The sequence below is a fragment of the Coturnix japonica genome, chromosome 1 (genome assembly GCF_054131305.1).
Source record: "Coturnix japonica strain WE chromosome 1, WE-NBRP24, whole genome shotgun sequence".
Classification (NCBI taxonomy): Eukaryota; Metazoa; Chordata; class Aves; order Galliformes; family Phasianidae; genus Coturnix; species Coturnix japonica.
Window position 1 is genome coordinate 161,043,849 of NC_140663.1, and position 27,239 is coordinate 161,071,087.

Below are 27,239 nucleotides of genomic sequence, written 5' to 3' on the forward strand. Positions count from 1 at the left end.
CAGTCACATGCTAATCAGTATTGCCCCATGGGACACTTGTCCTCCTCTAAGTGACACAAAAGAGGAAGCTGATCAAAAACTGCCCACTGCAGAAAGATCCCCACATTTCATATTATTGCTTTGTAAATGTCAGGAGAGGGGACTGGGTCCTCCTTATGCCAGTTTAATTTTTAGAAGTATTAGAGTGGTAGGTGAAACTGAAAAAGAGCCTTAGTATTTACAGGGGATAACTGGTTTCCAAATTCTGGTTACGTGTGTGGTGCATGCATGGCTCATTGAATCCCCGAGCTGAGAAAATAGGACAGAGCCAGTCTTGTTACTGTCATCTTGAAAGCACAGAGAAAGAAGTGGTTTTCCAAGTCATGTGAGACTGATAAATGAAAATAGAGGGCCTTGAATGGCAATTATTATCTGAGACTCTCCTCAGGTTTTCAGAGCAGTGTGATGCATAGCTCAAAAAACCGAGTGGAATCATGTTTTACTGCCATGAATATTCAATGAATTTCTGTTCTTTTGTCTGAGAGCTCTGGTCCTGAGCAGTCCCACAGCAGCAGTGTCAGGTCTCCACAGTCCGATAGCTGTGCTAGCTGGTTACATCTGGAGTGTTGTGTTGAAGCAGACAAGCTCTGCCAAATTTCTTGTTTCTTATGTAATATTTCCCAGGTATTGTGAATCTGGGCTGACTGTTTGTGTGCATTCACTGCCTTATTTCCCAGATCATGTGAGGGAGTTGCCCTGGCTTTTCCTACAACAAATAAAATGGGGCTTTTTTAACAGCACAACATTCATATGGCTTTCCTTGTGTCTTTCTTGTCATTGTGGTACAGGGCCAAGCATACCTACCATAAGTCTTTGCTGGAACAAGTTCAAGAGTTGGAGATGAAGACAAGAGAGCTGGGAAAAGCCATGCTTCGTGACAGTAATGGAAAGAGGTGGGACAATTCTATGCTGATGTTTAAGAAAAAATAAAAAATGCTGTTCTTGTCCTCTCCAATTTTTATTGTTCAGATCTGATTGCAGTCAGGTAAGAAGTCTTCTGTCCTATATTATGAATTTGTTGCTGTTGTTCCTTTCCATATATTCTTGTTTCCCCCACCTAAGTCAACCCTTAGGGTTTTGTTTCTCCTGTGTTATTGCTAGTGAGGCTGTATTTGTAAGCTACAGCTCAGTCTCCTGGTAACAAGTAGTACTATTAACTGGTCATTGAGCCAGACTGTTTTGAAAGGACTTTGTTGCATATACTTTCTTCGCCATCAAAAAAAGTCAGCCTGATAAGCTTGTCCAAGCAGGAAACTGTCTGGGACTCAGGATATACGGAGGGTTAGACTGTAGCTAAAGGGAGAACTGGCTATTCCAGTCTTTTCCTACAGCTTCATTCATTCTCACCTCGAGGTGATGGGTTTTTTTTAAAATGTTTTTGCTGTTTTCCACTGCAGTTTTGCAGGCCCCTGTGCTCAGGGTTCTCAGTTTCTCGTCGTACCTCTCCTCTGTTTCCACACCATATGGACTTGAACATATTGCTATTATTGAATCCTTCATTGTAAGGGGAGAGTATGTGTTGGTATGCGTTGTGTGGGAACCTTTGTCTCTTCTGAAAGAAGCTAAAGAAAATCAAAGTGAGGCTTTTGCATCCAACAGTTTCATTTGCCATCACAGAATGTGGTTCTGCATCAGCTAGTCGGAAAAGCTCCCTGAGTTCAAAAAGGTTTTAGAACTAACTCTTCTGTTCGCTAAACAATATGGCACCACATGACTTGCTAAGAAACGATGTGATCATTAAACTGGATTTTAGCAAACCTTATAAACTAGCAAACTGAGTGGAATGGAGCTTTTAAAAGATTTTGTTCTTATGGGGCAGGGTCATCCTTTGAGCCTTTGATGTGTATTCTAAGGTAAACTAATTGCCATATTGTAGCTGCTGCTAAGATGAGTGGGTAGTAGATTTTTCAGCTGAACTTGTGAGTTAATAAGCACTATTTTTAGGAAAAATTATCAGGGAGTGAGTTTACCAAGATTATAGTAAACAGAAAAGCTTTAAAAAAATGCTTTGTGAACTACAGTGTGTTTGTAAGATTGCCTTAGTGAGCAGAGTTTGCTTCTCGGAGGCCAAGACAAAGTAAACATAGTGTTGTTGATTAAAATCACTTCAAAATGCTTGGTATGCTCAGTTTTTATTGAGCCATTTTTCTGCCCTGACTTTTGGATTCTACAAAACACTGCACATAAATTGTGCTCGCTTGCAAAAGTCACAAACTGCGCATCAGATTGTTTAAAAAGAAAAAGCAGACTTTGCAGCTCTGGTCAACAACGTTTTATGCCATGATTAAAACCAACAGAAATGCCTGAAGTCAAGCATCTAATTATAAATAGGTGTTGTTTTTAGTTGGCCGAGTAGTCACCTTAAAGTCAGTTGGAGCCAAAGTGCTTGGTACCAAAATCAGGTTAACGTCCCAGCCAAAACAAATGGAAGGTGTGACTTCGGGTTGTGAATTACTGAATTTGGTAGACCAATTCGATGCCAAGCAAGTGGGATCCAGTTGTGATGAGGACTGGCTGTTCCCAGACATGCTGTTCAGATAGTAGGAGCCCCACGGCTGCTGTTGTGGTTCCTATCAGTGTCTGGGACAAAGCTGCATTTCTGTCAGTGAGATGTTTGTGTTTTCCTGCCAGCTTTAAGTGCCAGTTATTGACAGCCACAGAGGAAAGTGAATCCTCTTTGCAGGCGGAATCTGTGGGTTGAGAGGCAGGTTGACATAGTATTAATAGTGAGAAAGGTTGTTAGCATTTAATCTGTTTATATGCATGTATCTCCTAGAACTTGATGGGTTTCTTCTCTGTTTACAGACAGTCCTGACTTGCTGTAAATTTAAAGACCATGTTGTAATTCACTCATACACTCTGTGTTTTCATAGCCTTTTATTTTATTGCATTCTCATTGCAAACTCTCTCATCTGCATTCCTCCTCCTCTGTATAGCTTCACTTCATTCTCGCAACGCTTGCATGGAGATGATGTAAGGAATCCCTCCTGGCCTTCTCTCCCCTTCTCCCTCCCCCACTTCTTTCCATGCATTTGTTTGTTCTCCTTCCTAATTGCTCCCAGATTTTCTGGGTGGTCCATCTGTGAACTAGATAATGGTAGAGTGCCTCTGCCTGCTAGGAGCTGGTGTGCTGTGCTTGTGATGTGGCCTCCAGAGTGCTCTTCAGAGTTGTTCTGCCTTTTATCTCTTTTGTTTGTCTCCTGGCTCTTTCACACCTGCTTGAAATCGGGAGCTTGTCCAAAGGGAAGGGTGAGGGTGGGAAAGAGGCAGAGGGACCTTACTACAGTTACAGCTTCTCTGGTTCATATTCTTTATTTTTTCTTAAGTGTCCTTGAAGCTGGTGGAAATGAGGAGATGCATGCACTGCTCTCCCCTGCTGCCCACAGCCCCATTGCTCATAGGATATTACTGGCAGTGTGACACTGTGCAGAAAGGGAATATAACCAGAGTCTCTTCATTTCTAACACAAAATGGAGAGCTGTGTTAGAACTGCGCAGGTCTACCAGTCACCTCTGAGTGCCAGTGTCAGCTCTTGGTTGGAAGTGTTCCTAAAACACAGCCATTAGGTGTTGGTTTGTTCAGGCAGCTGTGAAAGATAAGCTTGCTGTCATCGGGTCTGGTTTCCTGTCTCACATAGTAGACGCTATTTTTGCTCAGTGTTTTTTCACAAACAACAAAGAAAATAAAATAAAAATCGCACCCAATTACAGATAAGGGGGATTTGGGGAGCTAATTGCTTTTATCGTTGCCTAGAAAATGGGGGGAAAATGAAGTGCAAGATGTGGATCTTTAGGATTATTCTGCTAAACAAAAAGTAATTCACAAACCCCGGAAGGCAGTGAGACCATCTAGACGTGCACAACAGGGTGCCAGCAGTTTGCAGCAGCTCACTTGAATTTCTGTGAAGTGTGGGCAGGGCAGTATCTGGATCTTCACTGCGGTTTGGGTAGGAGCACTGGAAGATCTCATCTGCCTCTTGATACCTAAATACTCACATCCTGCTTTAGGTCTTCGCCCTGGCAACTGTTCTTGCTGGAGACATTTTTCCAGGTTAATAAAAAGTGACTTCTAGTGCCAGTTAGATGTTCTAAATCATTGCTTCTTTGAGCAGATTCTGAAATTGGATTTGCTTTTATTGAGTTTAAGCTGCATCCTGGTCCTAAATACCTTAGATAAAGCACTAGTGTGATGCTTGAAGGTGATACTGAGTATATTGTGAGCCATAAGGGGTTTCGTCCTCATTTTTTTTCTCCATACTACATCTGGACATCTAAAACTTTTATTTTTCATGGAAGCTGGAATGATGACAAAATCAGATGATTCCAAGAGTTGGGGGATTTAATCAGGGGAAAGTGCCGCATCCCTGGAGGCGTTTGACGCCATTTTGGATGGGGCCCTGGGCAACCTGATCTGGTGGTTGGCAGTTTTGCCCATGGCAGGGGGGTGGAACTGGATGATCTTTAAGGTCCTCTCTGACCTAAGCCATTCTGTGAATCTGTGGAAATACTTGAAAACTGATGACCAGAAATAGCTTGAGAAGCAGAAGTAGGAGCGGGCAGCGAGGAGTTAGCAAGGGACCCCGTGCTGTGTTCACATTCCTGCTTGTGGAAGATGAGTGCGTGCTCTGGTACACCCCAGCCTGACACCCAGCGGCACTGGGCTGGCATCCAGCCTGGCTGTGAGGGGAGTGAGACTGGGTGCAGGAGGAGAAAGGGCTCCCTGGCACTCTCATGTAACAAAGGACAGGATTTAACACTAAATTTACGTGGATTCACAGAGGTGAGAGAGGCAGTTTGTGTGCCAAAGTAAACAGGGACGTGTGGAGACACCTGCCCAGCAGAGCTAATCATGTTAACCTGTGAGATTTACACAAAGAAAAAAAGGTTTTCTACAGGTTTGTATTCAAAAGTGGCATTGAGTTCAGCTGCAGCGATTTTTTGTATCTTGAGGTAAGTTTGCAAGTAAACCTTGCCTCATAAAGGGCCAATCTTTAAGTCTTCGTTCACTTTTCACTCCATCTAACCTCTTATTGAAGTCAGCAGGAGACTGTGTGGAGTAAAGCCTGATTAGTGACCAAAACAAACTTTGTTTTGGAAACCCACGTCATTTCAGCGCTCCGATGGCCAACAAGGAGAGCTGTGCAGCACGCTCCTTGGGACAGTAGATTTTCTGTTGCAGAGTTCCCCTACATGAAGCTCCCTTTGAAGGTGGCTTTTTGGTTGTTTTTCTGTTCTGTCTTGTAATTGTTTAGTAGCTGAGATGAGAACAGTATTTGACACTGAAGAGTGATGCAGCTTTCACTGTTGAATTGCTTTACAAGGAGCTGAAGGGCCTGGGCTGTGCTGTGGGAAGAGTGCCTGCATTACTGAAATGCTGGGACAATGTCCTTCAAATTATATGGAAAACTAGAAGGCAGCGTCCTTTATTTAGCAAAGAGAAAATGAAGTGACTGCTGAAGGAGACCCAGCTTCTTGGTATACACAGCACTTTTTGGTGTGCATTTTAGCTCTGCTTCCAGATGTTTGCTGATGAAAGTTGGCCGCTTCTTCCTTTCATCTCCATTTTGTAGAACAAGCTCTGGTTTTCCATGCACCGAAAAGTGAGGTGCTCCCCAGTCTCCTGCTGTCTGTCTTCAACAAGGAGTCTCCATGGTGGAAATCCTCTTTCACTGCAGTGCTTTTCACCAGAGCCGTCTGCTGCTTTAGTGAAACATGCACGACTGGTTCTCACCTCAACAGCAAGCTGTCTAGTGACCTCAGCCTGGGTTTTATTGGGTGGGTGAGCACAGAGGCCTATCTTGTTTCCATAGCTGTGTGAGGAGGTGGGCAGTCAGGCGACACAGGCACTCATGGGAGGGCACCTTGCAAGAGGTGGGAAGCTGGACAGGGCCTGTGGCTGTGACAACCTGAGGGTAGAGAGCCTCCCGCCAAGCAGGGCAGGAGCAGGAATGCTAAAACAATCTTAATTTTCCACTTGTGACAAACCCTGAATGAGCTTGTGCATCTGATCTCCTCATTCCTGAGGAAGAGGCCAGCATTTTCATTTATGTCACGAGGAGCAAGGCTTGGGCTCATTATATGTCAAAGCACTTTGTCTCTTTATTGATGCATTCCGAATCGCAGCCACTTGAATAGAGAGGCTGTGCCAATAAGGCCCCTTCACATCAGCAGGTACAACAAATCTTATTTAAAACAAACACAGTCCTGTGTTTTCAAACGGTTACACAGCAGTGGGTGTTTGGAGCCAGATTCTGGTTCCATGAGTGCCTTGACCTGGGTGCAGTGACTCAGGGTACTCAGGACCGCGGTCGGAGCCCATCGGTTGAGCATAAAATGAGGTTAAAGAGAGGAGAGCTGTATTTTGGTTTTGAGGTCCGAGGCTTTTTATCAATTTTTCCAGATGTTCTTCACACCATTTCTGGGAAGGAGAGGCGAGATTTCCCCACCAGCATACACAACAAAGTGACTGGCATATTTACGATTTTTTCCTTGCAGTTTTACTAGTAAAAAGATATTAGACTCCTTTTACTAGCAAAACGCACATAAAATGATATCAAGGCTTTTTCTGTTAAATTCTTTGATTCCATATGGTAAACGTTCATGTATGGTAGGTGGAAAACACTTAATTTTATGCATGTCCCTTCGCCTCTCTCTCCTGTCCCATGTCAGTAAAGAATCGCCACATCATTTCCTCGTGTTAATACATACTGTTAATTTCCGGCATTTCTAACCCCTGTGTGTGAGGCACTTGCAAATTACCGGAGTTGGCTCTGTTTTAAACTGGGCAATGTGGATGCAGTAAGGCAGAGGAGGGAGGGAGCAGGAGGAGAGATGTCAGAAACTGGTGGAGAGGGTGAAGGGGAACTGCCACGTTCCTGCAGGCACAGGCAACCCATGTGCCCAGCTGCCTGTACACAATAGATGGAGCTGATGTGACCCTTCTCCAGTGCAATTAATTATTTCACATCCTGATGGTACCTATCACAGAACTTTGAGGGAGATGCAGTGCCAGAGGTACAGTTAAAACCTGGTGACATGGAGAAGGATTTAGATCTGTGATCACATCTGCTAGCAAAGTCCGAGTTGATGGAGGTACAGTATCAGTACAAAGGCCAAAATGAAGCTGTAAATTGAAAGGGAAGATTAGGAAAGAGGGAACATAACAAGACGGGGGTTAAAACTGATTAAGGGGCCAGTCTCTCTGATGCCTAATCCGTTGTTACTGGGTTGGGCACCGGGGATCTCCACAGGGGATGGAAGAAGAAATCTCCCCTCCAGGCTGCACAGCAGGAGAACTGCTCTGTAACAACTATTCCAGTGTAATGGCTTCAGCAGTCTCGCCCAGCTCCTCCTGGCTGTCCCAGCTACGAGGAGGGGCAAGACGCAGTGTGCCTTCCCAACAGGAACACAAAAAGCCATACTAGATACTAAATGCTTAGTGGTCAGTTACAAAATACATAAAAGCTTGAAGAAAAGCAATTTGGTCTTTTGCAACTCAACCAAAGGTCCCGCGTTTTGCTCAAAATTGTATCCAGACGCTTTGAAAACTCATCAGCCTTCCTTGATGCCCTGAAAAAATAAATAAATAAATAAATAATCAACAAGTAATGAGAGGAGACCTTAGAGTTTTTGAGCAGGAGTTATTTAAAGTTTATTCAAAATGTGGAAGTATACTTTACTGTAACATTCTGTTGGGGATTTTTTTGCTTGCTTGCTTAAAAAACAACACACTTTTCTGTAGACACCAAGCATGGAAAACTTCAACCCCACCAAGGCGGCTGCTGCTGACAAAATGAGTTACTAGGAAGAGAATGTTAAAGTTGCAACTTCATTGTCACCTTATCTGTAGGGGATATAACTGAGCACCCACTAGAGTAAGTGCAAAGTGAGGCACTTAAGAACAAGAAGAAAGCAGCCTTGATACTGAAGGAGGTAGCTAAAAAGCAGCAAGTCATACGTAGCCTTTTCTGCTTCTTGGGGGCTCAAACTGAGTCAGTGCCCATATTTTGGAAAGTGAAGGCAAAATTGTGCAGCTTCAACTTTAAGTTAGTTGGCTTTGGGACAGTTGACAGTGATGCCCCCCCATGTTATGATGTGCATAAGCTCGTGTAATGTTTGCAGTGCTTACAAGTGGAAGGGACTCTAGGTAGAGAGATGTCATGTGTTATACCTGCTGGTTTTCAGAGAGCCATATGATGTTTATAGTGTGTGCTGTTAGCGATGCTTTTGAATGTGCTTGGTAACACCCCTTTCTGTACTGAGTAGTTCTCTTAGAAAAATTTAGGAATAACAGCTTCAAAAACTAAGGCCAGAAACCACTGTCCAAGTGATTTCTCAAGTCAAAGAAGGGCTTTTGTGCATCAGGACATCAGTAATGACAAAAAAAAACCACCATAAGTCATTCTTGCTTGTCACCTAAAGGAGAGGATTTGTCCTGCTTTTAACCATACAGATTTCAGACCAACTTGAAGGAATTCTGGGGACTTGAAGTGAAGAATTTGGTCTCAGAACTCAGCATAGTGCCCTGGTGTCACCCACAGTGCCAGCTGAAAGCCATAACGTGCACTGGCCTCTGTCTGCTGCTGCTGGGTGGTTCTGCTCTGGCACAAGGGGATCTGGCAATGTGGATGGACCCCTGTGCATGGGGCCTGCAGCTGTCTGGCTTCTATGTGGAGTATCCTGCATGCAAACATCTAAGGTGTAATGGGAGAACTTCCAGGCCAGATCACAAGCTGTAACAATGGTATTGCTCCAGGGAAATAGAAATGAACTTGGGAAGAAGCTAGAGGAGAACTGCTGCAGTAACAACACTTGGGAATGTCAACCCATGGCAGCACATGATGCTTCCAGCTTCCTTGGGCGGTCAACTGCATCTGAGCCCTTTGCTACTCCCTGGAGCCTGGTTGTATTGATGCAGGAGTCACCTGTGATAGGGAGCTTCTTTCACATCTCTGGCTGCAAATGGAGCACGCCACGCTTCCCTCTGTACTTCCTTATGCACTGTGCTCAGCAACCCCTTGGTCTTCTAGACATGGTCTGTTTCTTGTTGATGGCTCATGGAGTATTCATGGAGAAGAATGCAGGAGGGACTTGGATGTGGATGTTTGTTGCCTTATTTCAGCTGCAACCCAAGTGATTAAACAGTGTGTGTAGACGCTGACTCTGCTAAGAAAACGCTGATTTTTGCTTTATTGTTTATAAGTCTCAGATGCTTCCTTGTGAAATGCTCTGGAGATTTCCTTTGATTACTCTGCAGCTTCATTATCAGTAATGCCTGTTTGCCTTTTAAATTAAGACTTCCTACCCTGATTGACCTCATAGTAAAACATTCCTGAAATCCAATGACAGATAACCAAAAATAACATCTCCTGTTTGCGGACCAAAAAAAGAAAACAGCAGAAGCCAATTGTTGCTACTTTGACTGTTCTGTAGGAGGGTGATTTCATTTTGTGCTACCTCCATCCCATCCTCTGGTCCATGGAGACATATTTGCTCAGACAACTAGTCAGGGTGAACCTTTCCCATGTGCAGCCCTTTCTCACCCTTTGTCCACCAGAGTAGTGACAGATACTAGAAGTGTTTAAGCAGGGTTACACTGCACAAGAAGTGAGGAATGGAACTTGGGAGAAGCGAATGCATCCTCAGGAATAATTGGTGTATTCTGGCAGGGAGGGATCTGTGAGCCCCTGTTCAGGTCATGCTGATGTAAAATTAATCATGCCTGAACCTTTGATTAACCTTTAGATGAAACTTTAAGGAATCTGAGAACCAAGAGACTGAAATGAAAATCAACAGTCTGCTTGTAAGCGGTTTGGTGATTATGGCTGATCAAAGCTAAGCATGTCTGATTGTTTCAGACCTTTTTTCCTGCTCTTCATATTTTATGTTGATGCAACTTTCGGAGATGGAAAAATGTCAACAAAGAAACAGCGAGCTTTAGTGTAAGTCACTGTTGGGAACATTGGTTTTAAGAAGTGAGAGAAGAGTATTCGTCTCTCTAAAGTCTAAAATGACAGGAACAGAAACTTCTGATCTTTTCACTCATTCAGCCCCATCAGAAGCTATGCAGAATTTTTCCCCTTCCTCCTCGCTGTTGTAGCAACGAGCAGTAGGGCAAGGGGCCAGGGCTTTCCAGCACCTGTAGGGGGCCTATAGGAAAGCTGAGGAGTGACTTTTCATAAGGGCATATAGCAAAGATAGATTTAGACTAGATATCAGGAAGAAATTCTTTACTGTGAGGGTGGTGAGACGCTGGAACAGATTGCCCAGTAAGGTTATGGATGCTCCTTTCCTGGAGGCACTCAAAGCCAGGCTGTATGGGGCTGTGAGCAGCCTGGTCTAGAGGGAGGTGTCCCTGCCTGTAGCAGGGAGGGTTGGAACTAGATGGTCTTAAAGGTCCCTTCCAATCCATCTATTCTATGGTTCTATGATCTCTAGCTATTTACATGACAGGAAAAGCATCCTGCTTGTCCTCTGGCCTTACCCATGAAGGTGACACTGGGTGTCTTGCACTGAATGGCTGTGCATCTGCCATTGGGTGCTATTAAGGCAGAGGAACAGCATCTGGGATGTGCATTTCTGTGTTATTTGCATAGTTTTTAGCAGCCCTGGGAATGCTGCACTAATAATCCAATTCTGCCTTTAAGGAAGGCAGGAAACACAACCAGATCATTTCATATGTCTGTCTGAATTTTGAATAATCCAGAAGGGCAGCAAGTTAAGACAAGAGCAACCAAGCATCTTTGCCCATTTCTCTTGCCTGTGCTCTCCATCTCCATCTCCATCTCCATTAGCAAATCATAACAAAGCACAATCTCATTTCATAGCAGTTCAGCTCATGAGAGAGAAGGGGAGCCCTGAATTTTCTTATGCTCAGCTGTGCATATGTTTTCTCAGGGAAGATCCAATTTTAAGAGACACCTGCATCCACTTTAACCTTCCCTTTATTGTGAGCCCTGCTTTGCCACCAGCCAATTAGTGAGCCGGGGGAGGACATTCTGGGTCAGGCTATACCAAGTACCGCAAATCCTCATTAACGCTAATTAGTCCTCAGTAGGTTAATTGGTGGTGAAGCTCATCTTTTTTTAATTACTTGAGAAAATGAGCCAGCAGGACGTTGTGGTCAGCTTTGAATTATTCTGTTTGTTTTGATGCTCCTCATTTGAATGTGTAAAGCCAGATGTTTGCTGCCTGGGTTTAGGAGCTGTTTGCTCTTGTGAAGAGCAAGAAGGGAACACACAAAAATAAATTGAAGGTCTCTGTTGACACCTTTGAGCAGTTCAGATGCAAAAATGGAAGAGTTATTTTATTTGTGGTACGGACAGATAAGATGATGTTTTTAGTTTATCTTTTCTTCTGTCATATGCTTAATGAATTTATGTAATGTTGTTAGCACGGACTTTCAGGCAGACTGAAGTAATCTCGTCCCACTTAGGAAGCCATTGCAAAGGTATTTCTCGTGCATTCTTTATTGTTGATAGCAACTGAGTCTAGTTTTCTATGACTTGAATAATTACTTTTTCAGTTGTTTTTTCAAAGTAACCCTCTGAATTGGACCTTTTTTTTTTTTTTTTTTTAGCTTGTTTTTGTTCTGAGCAACTATTGATTTGTTTAGTTCAAAGCATTCTGTCTGTGTGCTGTCCTTCGTGTAATTACAGATAGATGAAGCTTCTCCCTTGCCCCTTCTGAGGTCACTAACCAACCAAGTAAGGCATATTTCACTGTCACTTTCCGGGTCATTGACTCCCATCAGGATGTCTGGGTTTGTGATTTCTTTCACTCTGACACCTTTTTTAGGTCCTGAGTATAAACACAAGCATATCCAGTATTTACCATGTGATTTCACATTCTCTTTTTTACCCTTTTACTGTGATGCATCTGATGATGCCATCCTTGGACTCTGGTGGGAGGGTTTCTTTTCTGGCTATTAGTGTCTGGAAAGTAGATTTAACACTTAGAATCATCACAGCTAATACTCAAGATTGATTTATAAGCTGTACGTTTGTGGGCAAGGACTAATACGCCTGGAAGTCTGAGGCCATCACTAGTTTTGCACTGTAGTGAAGGGAGACCAATGACATGTCTTTATTTTTTTTTATCTTATCTGTTGGTAGCAGAGAAAAACCTTCTGAAAGCAAGGACTGAGTTGGTATCAGTGCAGACTTTGGTCTAGTTAAGTAATCAATTCAACTTCACTTTGCTTTCACACTTCATACTGGAAGATCTAATACCTGTTAATAAATCATACTCATCAATTTCAGAAGAGTTGTGTTGCATTCACTTCTGCATATTAGGAATTCATTTTATACTGTTTGATAGGTCTCGACATGCAGTATATTTAATTATAGCTTGCACTTAGAGCATGGTTGTCCAACCTTTTGACTTGCCTGAGCCGCAGTGAGTGAAGAGGGATTATCTTTGGACCACGTATACATAGGTCACTCCAAAAGTAATCCTATTTATTCCTATTTATTTCTATGGAATGGATACAAGAACATAATAAGACTGACCAAATTCTCAGCTAGGAAACATTATTTTCCACTTAGTCACCACCACAAGCTATTCATTTTTGCCAGCAATGAACAGGAGCCTACGTGGCACCCTCTTAAAAGTCTGTAGCAGCAGAGCTGACCCACTGTCACTGTTGTCACTACTGCAGTGCAGCTCACATCCACTGTTCAGTCTCCATCAGTGATCAGCAAGTGTTGAGCAATGTCAGTGGGTGCCATTTTTTCTGCACAGAGGAACTCAGTGCCTCACATGCACTTCCATTTCAGATGCAGTTCTGTCAGTCTGCCCCCCTGCTGCCTGTCACACAGCAACAGCAGGTAATGGGGTATTGGTGGGAAGGTTCAGCCTCTACTGCCATACCACCAACATCCACCTCTGACACTGTGGGCCAACAGAATAACATAGGGAGCATTACTTTCAGCACAGCTCTCCTTAAATATATACTACATTTATTATATGTAGAGTAAAAACCCTTATTTTGATTATGATCTTTTTAAATTAAAACATAAAAAAGAGAGTGATGAAACCATAAATCTGCTGGGATATGTGACCTTGTTTTTGTGAAACAAACACATCAGTCAGGTTCAGTGGCAGTGGTTGTAATTCATAGTGAGTTCTCAAGGTGTTCATCAGAGATTTTTGATGAAATTTTACCCTTCCTGTACTTCATCCTTCAAAGTAGTCGCTCACGAATGTATGTAATGCTAAAAAGTGATGACACAAGTAAGGTGTGACTGTGAAGAGAGGGATGTGTCTCTCTGATAAGAGGACTTAGAAAAGTTTGGTAAAGAGATGATCAAATTTTGGGTTGCAACTCTTTACATTCCATTTGACAATTTATGAGTAATGTATTTATGTTAACTGAAAATGGAGTTGCAGATTAACCAAGAAATGGATGATTTTTTTGGCAGTCTTGAAACATATTCTCAAATTCCTTTATCAGAGCGGAAATCACAATGGCTGCATGTTTTCCGCCGTTCCCAGGACTGTGTTTAGCCAATGTGTCAAAATCCATAAACTCATTTGCCATCACTTTAAGCAGTCCATCCAGAACTGGCCTCTGGTCTCTTGCTGAGATGGGTATGGAGAAGATGGGCAGGGATGCCCCTTCTCTCAGTCACGGACCACTACTAGGTTCAGATTGTTTGCTGTGCATACCATCTGTGCACTCCCAAGTGAGCTGGCAGGCCTGTGCTCAGCACTGTGGTGTTGGGTGGTACACACACCAGCAGTGGTGGTTTCTGGAGGCTGCCAACCTTTTAAGCTTAAGTTAGGATAATCTCACTTTGTCCCTGCCATCCTCTTCTGTGATGACCCTTCGTAGTGTGTTTTCTATTCTGCTGCATACCTAGAGCATTTGGGTTTTTCTTTGTGTACTGGGTTTTCTTTCAGTCAGACAGTCTTTGTTCTAAGTTGGATCTTCCAAGATCTTCAGAAGTTTCCATTCTGCATCTCTGCTTTAGTGGAAACCTGTGATTCCCTCTTTTTCTTGAATGCATGCAGATCTCGTGATCCAAGTGAGCTTTTAGAGGTTTTTTGATGCTCTCTATTGGTGTCTTTAGTTTTGCTTCCAACTTCTATTGAAGGGAATGCTAGCAAGGAAATACAACTGACTGCAGACAGGAAAAGCAACCAACTCTGTCTGTTGCAGGCGTGATTCTGCTGTGGCCAGGGAAGGAGGGAAAGAGATCAACCCTCTGAAAATGTTTTCAGTTTATAAAGATTTTATGGGTAAGGTCCATAGGATATGCAGTTCCTTAACCTGGCTGTCTGGACTTACAGATCACAGGGGGGAAAAAAACGTAAAAAGAAAAGAAAAGAAAAAAAGGAGGATTCCTCCCTTTCTTTCATGGGCATCTTGTTACTCACTAAACAGGGGCCGTGCGTCTGGATATTAACCTAATGGAATATTAAGTGGAATATAAGCCTGCATGGCTGGATTACACATTATAGACGTATCGGAGATTCTTTGCTTACTTTCTTGTTTGAAGTTAGCAAATTGCTTCAATGAAAGGGAGTTGTTTGTTTAAAGCTGTTGTGAGCTTGTTGGCAGCAGCAGCTGTGCTTGCTGGGATTTCCATTTCATGTACCAAATATATGTGAACTTGTAATCTAACCCAAGAAAGATACCGGCATTCGCCTTTCAAATGTGTATCCACGTTTATGGCATAACCAGTGGAATTACTTGTGAATGAGGACATGAAAGAACAAGCAGACTGGAAATGGAAGCAGGCAACAGAAACGTGGTGTAAATGGAACAAAGGCATTGCGAGGGGCTGCACTATAGACATCTGCTGCATGCAATGTTACCATCTCAGTGTTAGGAACAAGTATGAGACAGGGAAAAAAACAACCCCATCTTACAGGAACTTTCATAGAATCATAGAATGGCCTGGAGTTGAGAGGGACCATAATGATCATTGCCAGCCACCAGACCAGGCTGCCCGTGGCCACAACTTTCAACTGTAATATGTCTCTCTTAATCATGTGATATACAGCAGTTCCTGGAAACCCCAGTCCAACAAGGTTTGGACACCTATGCTGTCTTCTGTTGCACTTTATGCCACTTGCTTATGCAGATAAGTGCTCTGAAATGTCTGGATGATGGCCATTGTCTATTCTGGACATACAGTTCCTGATGAAATGAGTAGCGTCTGTAAAAACTTAAGTGTGGACAGTGACTCTAATGACATGCATGTATGTGTTAAATCCAGTTAGTTTTCTCTTTCAGTTGCTTGAAATACATATTTTTCACCCTCAGTTTGTGTTTTCACTGTTGGTAAGCTCAGGCTTCTAACATGAGCCGTGTAAAGGAAAGGGTACTTTTGACCAAAAACTGAACTGAAAGTTTTTTCTCCAGGATCAGAGGTGAAAAGCTTTAGAAGTCAACAGCAGTTCTGCCTTCAGTAATTTCAAGCATTTTTGCAGGTGTGATAGAGGCCTCTTGCCATGTGCTAAGCCACAATGCACTGCTTTTCTCTCTAAGGCAGTTGGTGGGTGCCATCATTTGTGTATGTAATACCAGAAAGAGATCTCCTTTGAGATACTCCGTGCCACTCGATGTTGGACGTTTGATATGGCTTATAACAATTTATAGATGTCTTCCCTTCAGAAATCACAGTGGCTATGACATTAGGGACGGGTGAATTAAATGTAACCCTTAAAAAGTGTCCTTAGAAAGGAAGAGTTTCCATTACTAGAAAATATTCTGGGTATTGTGCAGTTTTGTGGGGAGGTTTATTTTTTTGTGCTGCCACCATCTCCAATACTGACAAAGCCAAAGCTGACAAGTACTTTAAGTACAGCTGACACTTATCTTAAAATTATCTGGTTACTCACTGACTTTTTTTTTCTCTCCCTCAGCGTGAACGAACGTGATCATTTGTTAAAAAGGCTCGGCAGGAAAACTCCTCCGAGCCTTTTCCGTGCTCATTCTGTCCAGCAAAGTGTATCACGTAAGTAACAGCTCATGTATGCGTGTGTGTTGCACAGCAGTCAGTCCCAGATGAGTGAAGCGAAAGGTGATTACTTTTTAATTAAATTGTAGGTAGAGATAATCTAGTGCAGAAGCTGAGCTGCCAACCAGGAGACATACATTTGGAAGCGGAATTAGTGTATTTGGCCCTAGGCAAGCAGAGCTCAAATGTGGATAATTCCCTAGGATCCAATCAACGGGCCCAGATGACAAAATCCCAACATGCAGATTCTCTAAACGTAAAATCCTGATAGTCTCAAGAATGCTGTGAGATCAAAAACTCTGCAGGATAAAATAAATGTTGTGATAGAGCCTAGCTTAAATAGAAATGGCATCTTTATTCATAAAGTCTTATTAGTTGTGGTTAACTGAGAATACAGTGATATTTCAGGATGCTGACTGGGAGTTATGTATGTGTCTGATGAGGGAAGCCATGGCGTGCGGAACTGCATTCCCTCTTTGTCCTCTGTAGGGAGGAGAGGTGACCTCGCACCTCCTCAGTGATGCTATTTGGAATAAATTGCCAGTGTTTAAGTCATCCATTTATTCATCTTCCAGGAGAAAAGCATGACAGGCCTCTATCTGCCAGACCTGAGTTGTTTTGCTCATCTTACTAAGGAAATAACCCCCTGCATGCAGCACTGCTGCTCTGAGGGCAAGGGGCAGGCAGTGGGATTTGGGTTTTGTTTTACTGTTGCAATGAGAAGTTAGACCATTGACTGCTCAAGACTCCTAGAAAGCTAACTGGAGTCGAATCTCATTTGCTGACTGTATTGTTTTCTGTGGCAGAAATGTGGTTCCTGTCATGGTGGCAAGGCTGGGATTTGAGAGCTCAGATGCCTGAGGAATCCTTGTTTTCCATGGGAAATTTCATCAGAATGGGTGGAAGACTGATGAATCTGCTTGTCTTTGTCCTTTACAAAACAGCTGTAAGGATATTGCTGGCAGTGGGATATAGGGTCTTTAGTTATCAATCTATTTGCTCCTGGCAAAGGAGACTGACGTGCCAAGCAACCCTGTGGACCATGTGCTCCTTCCAGCGTCTAATCTCGTGAGTCAGGGAGATCAGGACGCTGACTGCAGCTCTGCTGCGGGCGCACTAATGTGTTCTGTGTTCCAAGGAGGAGAACTGGCAGAAGGAACTGGTAAAATACATAAATAAATTGCTGTCAAGGAAGTCTGCTGTAGACACCAAAGTGCAGAAGGGAGGTGCACCAGTAGTGAATGGTCAGACTTGATATGTGCTTTTAGTTTGGTGTAGCACATATTAGTACATTAATAAGCAAACTGCTATCAGGAAAGACAAATTAGGCATCTAAATAAACTCTTAAGTTCAGTAATGAGCTGAAGTGCTAAAGGAGTCAGCGCAGTCAGGACAGGTTCCGGTCAGCAGTCTGTGTTTCACATGAACATACATTTGATTGTGAAGATGTCAGGTTTCAAAGACTCTTCCTACAGTGTGTCCTTGATTCTTTAACATTTTCATCATCCCTTGTCAAATGTGCTTTCAAATGTTACATAGCTGTACAAGGCCATGTGAAATTCGGAGAGCCCATGTGCTGTTTTCACAGCCCTACATTGTATAACTGTTTACTAAATGCTGGAAATCTTCAAAGCAAAGAATTGATGAATAGGGCAGTTGCCTTGACTTGCTGGGCCAGCATCTTAAATCACACTACGTGCACTCTGTGTGAAGTCTTGAACTGTCGGTGTGTTATTGCCGTGCTTCAAGTTCTCAGCCTGTGAAGGCCACTTCTCCCAAAAATCGCTTGTGTGACTCCAGCTCAGAGTCTGACACTTGCATATAAAACATTAAAATGGTTTGTTTAGTTAGGGCTGACAAAGGCTTAAGCAAATCATCTGCTTTGGTCCCAGCGAGGAAGAAAAATGAGGTTAGACTTCCTAGAACAGACTGTAAGGATGCAGTACTGCTTTGAGATGAACTTTTGATAAAAAATGTTCCCAACTTTTTGGTGGGGAAGCAATGCCTGTATAATTAGTTTAAGTCCTATGGAGGTAAGTGCTAGCAAAATACTGCAGGGAGTTTCAAGGCTACTTCTGGTGGTCTGCAGTGGCGGGGGAAGATGATGGAGTATAAGCCTGCTCAGCCCTGTGGTGAGTGGGAAAGAGGAGCTCTCACAGCGTGTCTCATAGCTTTCTGTTGGTGAGCCGTCCCCTTTTCTAAAGCATTAGCAAACAATTCAAGTCTCCATCCCAATTACTGCCTTTTCTTTTTTAGCTCTGACTTTGTGGAAGTAGCAGCTCCTTTAGACAAGCTCTGTGGATACCAAAGACAGTTGTTTAGTCCCCTGTCTTCCTTGCATGACTGACCTCTGCCACCTGTGTCCCCAGAGCCTCACCAGCAGGACAGGAGGGTGATGCTGTCCCATTTGTTCAGGTGCCTTCATCCTTGGCTGTCTCTAAGGAATGTCCAATACAATCTCCCCAGTGCAGATCCACTCTCATAATTCAGAGTGCCTTGTCAGCGTTCAGTTGTCATTTGTCTCTGCATGCACTTACAAACAGAGCGGAATCCTCCTGTTAAGCACTGCTCTGGCAGAACTCCCCTTGAAATGCAGAGTGCCGTGCCTGAATGAGGATTAACGTGCTTGGCCCAGATTTCCTATGTTTGCAAAGAAAATCCCTCTTCCTTCAACAGTATAATGTGATTGCATAGAGTAAATGTGAACGCAGGGCGTATGGTTTGCACCTTATTAATCAATGGGAAAAAAGCACCTGTCAGCTGAGGTTTGTTTCACAGCACGGGGGCTGACGAATAATAAATAATAATAATGTGTTCATGCTGAGGACTCTAATCTTACCATTTATTTTCCACTAGCAGACACCTTCTTCCTCTCACTTTACTCCTGGTGCATTTTGATTTGAAAAACAACAGGGTAGCTACTTCAGAAGCTTTTAAAACTCCATTCCCTACTATATTATGTGTGTTGGAAATGTATTATCTCTGCTGTTGTTTTTTCTTACAAGATAGCTACGTATTTGCTGACTGTTGAGTAATATGACTGTACTTTAAAATCATCTTAAGGAAGAGGGAATAATTAGTTTAGAATCGATGCTGAGGCATCTGGCTCTGTGTTTTACATGCACATAGCCATAAGTTAGTATCTGGGAAAACAGAGATGGGACCATTTGTCAGGAATTCCTCTTGGGTCCTTTAGAAAACACAGGCATGGTTTATCAGCAGGGAAATGAATGATTTCTGTAAGCATCGGTCAGAATGCAGAAGATTTAAAGCAGCTCTTGCTTTCCCAGGATCAGTGGAAGAGGCTTCTCTGAGAAGTCAAAGTGGAGTCTGCATTTACAGTTTAATTGGGAAGCATGAATTGTAACATCTTATTAAGTGTCCTTAAAAACCATGCAGAACAGTGTTCGGCCTGAGAGAGAATTTGGCTGGCCAAGCAATGCTCTAACACTGAGTTTTGTTTTGTCTGACATTTTGGTACACATGGCACTTTTTAAAGGGCTTTTTTTTTTTACAGTTCATTTCCATTTTAGCGGATTTGAATGTGGGTGTTTTTCTCCCAAGACAAAAAATATGATGGCACAAGGCATCTTACAGTGCACACTGCTGTGCGTGTGAAATAGTGAAGTGCTCAGGAAGGAAAGATTTCTGGGAGGCTCCCAGCCAGAATCACTGTTTGTTCAGCAAACCCGGCAATTCAGGTGTATCAGTTGAGCACAAGGAGCAGGAAGCCTCCAAAATAAATCTCTCAAGTACTTAAAGATGTGCACAGTCTTTCAGTGAGCAGATTTTTATGCCATCACAAAGTCATAGGAGTCAGAAGGGACCCCTGGAGATCATGTAGCCCAGCATCCTGCTCTCTGAGCCCCATGGAAGCTGTTGCACGTGAGTGAGCTGCTGAGATGGAGCAGTGTGCTCTGCACATCCAGGGTGTGTGCAGAGAGGGTTTCTCTAATCTAGCGTTGCATGGACCATTGCAGGGAACAGAAAATGATTATGTTAAATTAGAAACCTGATGGGAGACTAGATTCTGATCTACTAATAGAATATCAAAGCTTTGAAAGGAAAAAAGCAAACCACCAGAATTCCTTAGGTTGCCTGATAGTATCAGGTACCAAGGAAACCTTAGATTTGATGAGAGTGTCTGTGAATCTCCGCTTAACAAATGAGCCACACTGACGGAGATTTAGAAGTGCTCCTTCCCTCCGTTCACAGGAGGTCTCTGAGGACAAAGGTTCTTCCTTCTGCAGCGGCTGTGAGTGGCTGCGCCCACAGAGCCCCCAAGAAGCGTGTTCCATCCTGGGGCTGGAACAATGGGAGCCTTGTTCTGCGGGCAGGCTCCTAGGTGTGGTTTTAAAGCCAGGGTTCGGGGAAAAGTTCAAACTTCCGAAGTGTTCCCTAGTAACTGGCTGGTGGAAGCTGTCATTGTTTTTGGTTGGGGTCTGAAAGCAGTGGAAATGGAGAGTGGAAATGGAGAATGAGGATGGGCCGTGAGCATTCACAGCATTCTCATTCTGCAAGGCACAGACAGCTGCCTGAGCAGCTTGAAGCTTAAGCTTAATCATATACAAATTAAAAGTATGGTATAAAATGATCTTGCTGTATAGAGATCAATGGTAAAAGCTTCAGACATACTGCCAGATGTCCAGCTTTGACTGAATAGGGGCAAGTACTGCCATCACAGCCTTTCCTCTGACAAATGCACAAAAACCTTGTTGCTGATATTCCAGAGTGGATTAAGAACATGAGGATGTAGGAATGCCACTGGTATTCTTAACCATTGCTCATCTTAACCCACCAAAAATTTGTAGGCTAAGGTGTTTTCTGCTGGTTTGTGTTAAATGTCTTTATCTGACTGCATTTTGCTTTGGCTTTGCAGAGTGGTTGCTCTGCCTAGCTGTTCTGTAGCACTGGAAATAAGCAGGTAATGGAAAGATTCCTAAGTCTGACAGGCTGCATGCAGTTTGTGCAGTAAGCACTGTTTTCTGCAGTAGTTATAGCAGTTGAATCTACTGGTAAGCCAGTAAGGCAAAGCCATCTCAATGCACATCAAGTTATGGAGCACAGCTGCCAGGCTGTTAGGGCTTAATCTTGAAGTCTATGACCAAACTGACTTTCCATTGAGAATTCTGCCAAAAATGCAGACAGGAGGCTAGTCCTTCAAATGGAAGAATCCCACCAGAGGTATTTGTTAGGTGAGAATCCACCCTTTTTAAAATGAAGACCTGTTTTGTAAAGATTTCCTTTGCAGTTATATAGGATGCATATAGTTTTTTCCAAAAGAGTTGTATTTCATGAATATGCTTTGTGAACCTTCAGCTAGAGACAGGAAAGCCCAAGCTGTACCTCTGTAGCTGTATGTATATTGGCATGGAATCTCTCAGGAAAAATGAATAGGGATGCCAGGATCAGTCACGTAATGAAATCAAAGTTCCTTCAGTGTTACAATCACTCCAAGTGGGAAATGTGATTTCTCTTAGTTCTGGATGATGTATTTCTGTTTGAACCTCTTCCATCTGCTAGCAAAAGTTTCCTGCCATGCTTGTGGTTCAGGTCAGTTAATCTTCTGCTAGTGTGCTCTTCTGCTAAGGTAGGGTACGTTCTGCCTTCTGAACTCAAATCTCCAGCAGCATCCCTGTGGCTTCAGAGGTGATGTTGACCCCCCTTTCTGTGAGAGGAGAACCAACCCCCCCCCCCGCCGAGTAACTAAACAAGACTCTCTTCCCAGCAAGGTCTCCTTCATATCTTGCTCCAGCCTTTTCTCTCTGGGTACGGTTGTATCAACCAAAATTGCAAATCTTCACTTGCCCATTTAGTCTTTAAAGAAGCTCTGCTACTGTGGGAGTCAAGCTGGTGTCCGAACTCTATGCAAAGTTTGTTAGCTGGGTCAGCGCAGAGGAAATGTTGACCATGTACACTAACATGGCCTGGAAGGGAGCGTTAAGGACAGCTGTAGATGACAGAAGTGCAGCATAGAAATGAAGATTGTTCCTGTCTGTATTGTAACTTCAGCAATGCCTAAAACTATTGGTAAAAACAGGCTGCGCCCCTGAGCTGAACTGCAGTAATTTTTCTTCTTCCTTTGTTTTTTCAGATGGATATGCATTTTCTCAAGAAGAACATGGTGTTGTCTCCCAGTCACAAGTTGTTCGATCCTACGACACAACCAAAAGGAGAAGAGAAATAGAATAAATGGTTCTTTGCTTGATGGGTGGTGGGAATAATGTGATTTGGATCAGTGCGTCCACTCTTAACACATTCTTGACTAGGGTTGGCAGCAGCAGCCAAAACACCAGAGAACTCATTTCTGTGGCCTTAGCCAACACGTTTCTGTATTCTCCCTGCAAACCTTGAGTAGTACATATTGTGGGGGGAAATCATTGTTTGACTTCAGTTGCAAAGCTCTGCCTAAAGTTTTGTTTATGTTGTTATGAAGCAGTTGACTGTGCTATGTGAGGTGTGAAATTAAAAACAATGTTTTACCACTGTTTAAAGCATCAGCATAAGGTTGTTCTGGGAGAAAAGCTGAAAATTTATGTTCCATGAGAAATCAGCCTTTGCTTAATTGGAACAGGGTGCTGAGATTTCCTGTTCTGTTACATACAGACCAGGAGCACACGGCTGCATGCAGACCTTATTCCCTCCAGCATTCACTGATCACTAGATTTAACTGAAATATTTAACAGACAATTTGGCATAAAAATTTTGATTGCAGTGGAAACGCAATCCGTAGCTAAAAATGCTTATTTGCCTTCTTATGACAGAATAACACAATAGCAATGAGTTATATAGAATACTTCTTGCCCACTTACGGGATTTATTAGGGCTCTATCTTAGCTTTCTGAAATCAGATTAATAGCTTACTCACACAGCCGGGCTGTGGGAGTTGGAGAGCTTGCCAGGTGGCTGTGTGGGGCACGTGGCATTCTCACACAAAGGAACTCACATAGATAACTCTGCAGGTTGTATTTCGATGTGCGCTTCAGATTTAGCCTGGGATTTTCCTCCATTACCCCATTCCCATTTTAACAATAGAAGGAACCGGTCGGGGCAGAGAGGTAGAAGTTGTTCACATCTGTAGACAGAAGAGCGTGTGCAGGCGCACGGGAGCCTTGTGCCGTGATCCTATGGCGGTGTTCCTCCGGCCAGGTGGGATGGACGGGCTGGGGAAAGTTAAGAAAGGTTAACACGGCTGTGTGTGCACGTGCACACAGAGCTGCTCATTGTGGGGACAAGGCCTGCTGTTTGTTTGTGCGGCCCTTCTCTAGAGCAGATCCGTCCGCGGGCTGCCTGCCCTCTGCGTGGCGAGCCCTGGGAAGAATGCTGCCTTCACTGACTCGCTCTGTGAGTGGGGCAAGCGTGCTGCTGCATACATTGGCACTATGGAAAAAGAAGGAAAACTGGGGCATAATTTAAAGCTGAAAGAGCTCTTAGAAAGCTTATGCTGTCCTCCAGACAAGTTCTATTAATTTTAGTCGCCAAGCCACGTTTCTGAATAGCATAAAGTAAATACTGCTGTGTTCTAGCCGGGTTTTGTGGTTAATGTATATACTACATCTGTGCGTTTAAGAAGTTGGCGCTGTTTCTTGCCCTATTGACCGTCATCCAGAAACTTTTGTTGATTTGAATATATCCGAAAGCAATTTGAAGATGAATATTTATGCTTAGCAAAGAGAAAAAAAAAGCTGGCCTGGCCCACTGGCTTCACCTCGCTGATGGGCTGTGAGCGGATGCCGGTGCTCCAGCAGAGCAGGCCAGTTCCCAATGCCACCTCAGGGGCCTGAGTCTCCTCCCAGGTTAAGAAGAAGGTTTGGCTCCTGCGGCACCAGGCGGGATCGCTCCTGGATTAGGTCGATGGCTCAGAGGGAAAAGTCATCACCTTCTTTCTGCAGTGCTAATGAGACAATTATGCAATAGGGGGAAATTGCAAATAATTTTGCCATAGGCGTGAACATCGAGGGGCCAAGTGTGTGCGTGTGTGTGTTTTTCTGGGAGATTACTTTTGTTCAAAGGCAGGGATTCTGGGGGAGAGAATAAATAAGGGGAGGCTAAACCTGATCCCGGGAGCTTGCAGATCTTAATCCCGATCTAACCTGTTAAACAGTTTATTTCATTTAGAAGCAAAATCTTTTTAGGAAATGAGTGGTGTCTTCGAATCTGCAAACTGCTCCTTCCTGCTGTAGCACCACAAGGAAAATTAACTTCTCACTGAGACAACGTGAGATCAGCTCACTCTTTGTATTCTGAGCCACACATAAACATCGGTATGTAAACAGTTTGGAGGTTTTTCTTGAGGATGCTGAAAAAAAAAAACGTTTGAAAACCTCTGAATAAAGGAGAAGGGCAAATAAATGTGTTGAGCAGAGAACAGAAGGGATCCCAGAGTCTTTTCTGTTCTTAACGCGGTCCAACAAACGTTTTACAGAGCCAATGAGGGGTGCCGGGGAGGAGCAGCTGCCATCCGATGTGATTTATTTTATTGGCGCAGGCCGTGGGCTGCATCGCTCTGACCTCTCTGTAAATTGAGGTCAGAGGGGGGGCATGAAGACAAACCCTCCCTCGAGCGAGTGGGGGCTTGGATCGAGGTACGTGTGTTGGATGTCAGCTCAATGGGAATTACACATGGGGTTTGTCACACAGCTATACAGTATGTGACACCGGGGCTGGAGGGTCAGGCTTTATCATCACTGTAAGGCCTTAATCTCTATCTGAGTTAATCCTGCGGAGCCCACCCAGGTCAAGGCCTGGCATTTTTCTTGTTCTTTGGAGTCGTTACAGGAATTAATCTGTTGTAATACACTGTAGGCTGGATGTTGGAGTTGCTTGCTGTTGTGAACAATGATTAGGCGTATTCCAGTGTCACATTAACAACAGGAGAAGGGCAGCTGTTCTGTATCAGCAGGATTCCCCGTTCATTAACACAAATGCACGTAGCAATAACAGCAACCTTTGAAAGCACTCTGTGGAGATGGCATCATGTAGACAGGGTAGCGGAGCAGAGGGAATGGGAGGTTTCTGCTTGACTGTCCAGATTTAACTACCTGGGGTTGAGTGGAGAAGGGTTTCTTCAGCAGCTCTCTGCACTGGCCACAGTGGTGGGGCTTGGTTCGGTTCGGGTCTTCTTCAGTATTCAGGAAGAAGTCACGATTTTCCTGAGTTAAATCTGGATCTGGTTGCTCCTTTTGCTTACACCGCAGTTGTCATTTGCACACAAGGTGCCCTTCCTTTGGCAGCCACATCGTAACAACTGAGCAGAGCTGAGACATTTCCTCTTCCCCGCCAGGGCTGCAGGCCTTGCTGTGTGGGGCTGGCTGGGAAGTCAGGAATTACTTGTCAAGCAGAAATGGCAAATAACCAATACAAGTATCCGAGTCAAACTAAGCTGCTAATGTATCTGAATTGTGTCTGGAGTTAGCACAAACTAACATTGCAGGGATGTAAATTAAGATAGCAGTCAAGCCTCACTGTCGGCACTTCACCAGCCCACACACTTGTCCATGCGTGCCAGAAGTGTGCAGGCTCGGCCTGCCCCGCCAGCAGCACACAGCAGATGCTGCACGGAAGGCCTCAGTTCCTAAGCCTGCATGATTTTTGCAGCGTGTACTTGGGCGTGTTGGCTGAGAGACAATCAGTGCACCCTGAGCAGGTGCTCACCCACAGCAGCACGCTGGATTTGTCAGCTCAATCCCTGGTTTAATGGCATGGAGGGTATTTTACCTTAGTCTTGGATCATCGCATTATCAATCCCTTAAACTTCCATTAGTTTTCAGGACACACTCCTGGCCTCTCACTGAGCCTACTGCTGAGCAGGGCACAACAATAGGAAACACCACAACAGGTCTTTCCAGCCATAATGGGTTGGGGGAGAAATTGGCTGTGTCTGTGCTGTATCTGCTCCATTTGGGCAGATACATGCTCAGTCTCTGTGCCACTGGACAAGCTGCTTGAAATCTGTAGGGTTTCTCTCACAGCATCTCTATGGATGCTGAAGCAAAACGTTAAGTGTGTAAAGGACTGATTTGGTGCAGGCAGGCCTAACAATGAAGGAAAGCCAAAATATTGCCCAGGTGTCACCGCGCGTAACCGTGAGGTCAGCACCCCTGTAATTACAGAGTGATGAAGCTGAGGGAGAGAAAGCCAACATTTAGAGAAAGACATGATTGTTTGAGGTTTTGGCCACCTTACTGGGTGGCTTCCCCCAGAAGATGTTCCAGATGTTGTCTTGGCATAAATTAATCCCCTTCCAAACATCTGCTGGGCTTCTCGGAAAACATGGAGTTGAACAGCTGCCATGTGTGCTCTGCTCTGCTTTGCCTTTCTGGTTGATGTTCTGGTTTAGGAGGTGAGTGCAGACGCACTGCCCTTACCTCCAGCAGCACGTAGACTGAAAGCAGCCCCAAGCAGCTCCCAGCTCTCCTCAATCAGGGCCTGGGCTGATCCCCAGCAGTGAGGTGGCTGATCCTTGTGGGTCTGTGTGGGAAAATCTGCCCCAAAGTGCAGCCATTGGTCCGGGAGGTCACACATTCAGCGGTCTGAGTGACAGGATCCTCACCCACATCTTTTTCATCAGCGAGCAGAGTCATGTGCGTGTCTGTCATATCTGTGCTCAAATTGCTTAAATATTGTTACAGATGGAGAGGTTTTAATCTGGGCATGCAGCGCGGAGCGGTGCTGTGGGGGAATGTTTAATTGGCTCCCAGCAGAGCAGCGGGAGCTGGGTGCCGTGTGGGTTTTCCTCCAGAAGCCTTCCCATTTTCACCTCCTGTTCATGTCCTCTGGTCGTTTCAGCGCAGCATCGCGTTACAGTGGGGTTTGTTTCCCTCCCAGACTGAATACAAACAAAGGTCATTTACTCGTGTTTTTAGAAGGTTCTGAAAACTTAGCGAATTTGTAGCTTGGAACAGCACTGTTGACTGTTGTATGTCTGCACAAAAATATTTCCAATAAACCTTTTGTTAAAGCAACTCAACGGACTCAGGCTTTTTTTGTTTTATCCACTCCACAAGTTCTGCAGCGAGAGCTCAGCGTTGAATGCACTGGACATTTCACCTGCAAAGCTGCTGTCAGGGTCAGTTTGGGTTTTTATTACCTTCTGGGGATGGGGACACCTCTGTTAGTGCCATGGGAGAGAGCTGGGTTCTTCACAGCGGGGTGAGTCAGGCCCAGCCACAAGGATTGTGTCTGGGTAAGAGCAGTGCCGGCAGGCTGACGGCATGTGCCTGGTGTTTGAATG

At 44.1% G+C, this 27,239-nt stretch overlaps 1 protein-coding gene across 7 annotated transcripts in view; it reads left to right on the forward strand.

Annotated features, from left to right (window-relative positions):
- Nucleotides 1-26,970, forward strand: part of ATP8A2 (ATPase phospholipid transporting 8A2) — a 280,727-nt gene extending 253,757 nt beyond the window's left edge. For all 7 annotated transcript variants that reach the window (XM_085536352.1, XM_015852108.3, XM_085536349.1 and 4 more), the window contains 3 exons: nt 828-932; nt 15,912-16,003; nt 22,101-26,970. In XM_085536352.1, the coding sequence (XP_085392478.1) occupies nt 828-932; nt 15,912-16,003; nt 22,101-22,198 (295 nt within the window). In that variant the 3' untranslated portion in view covers nt 22,199-26,970. The remainder of the gene's footprint in view (nt 1-827; nt 933-15,911; nt 16,004-22,100) is intronic.
- Nucleotides 26,971-27,239: the final 269 nt, after the last annotated feature.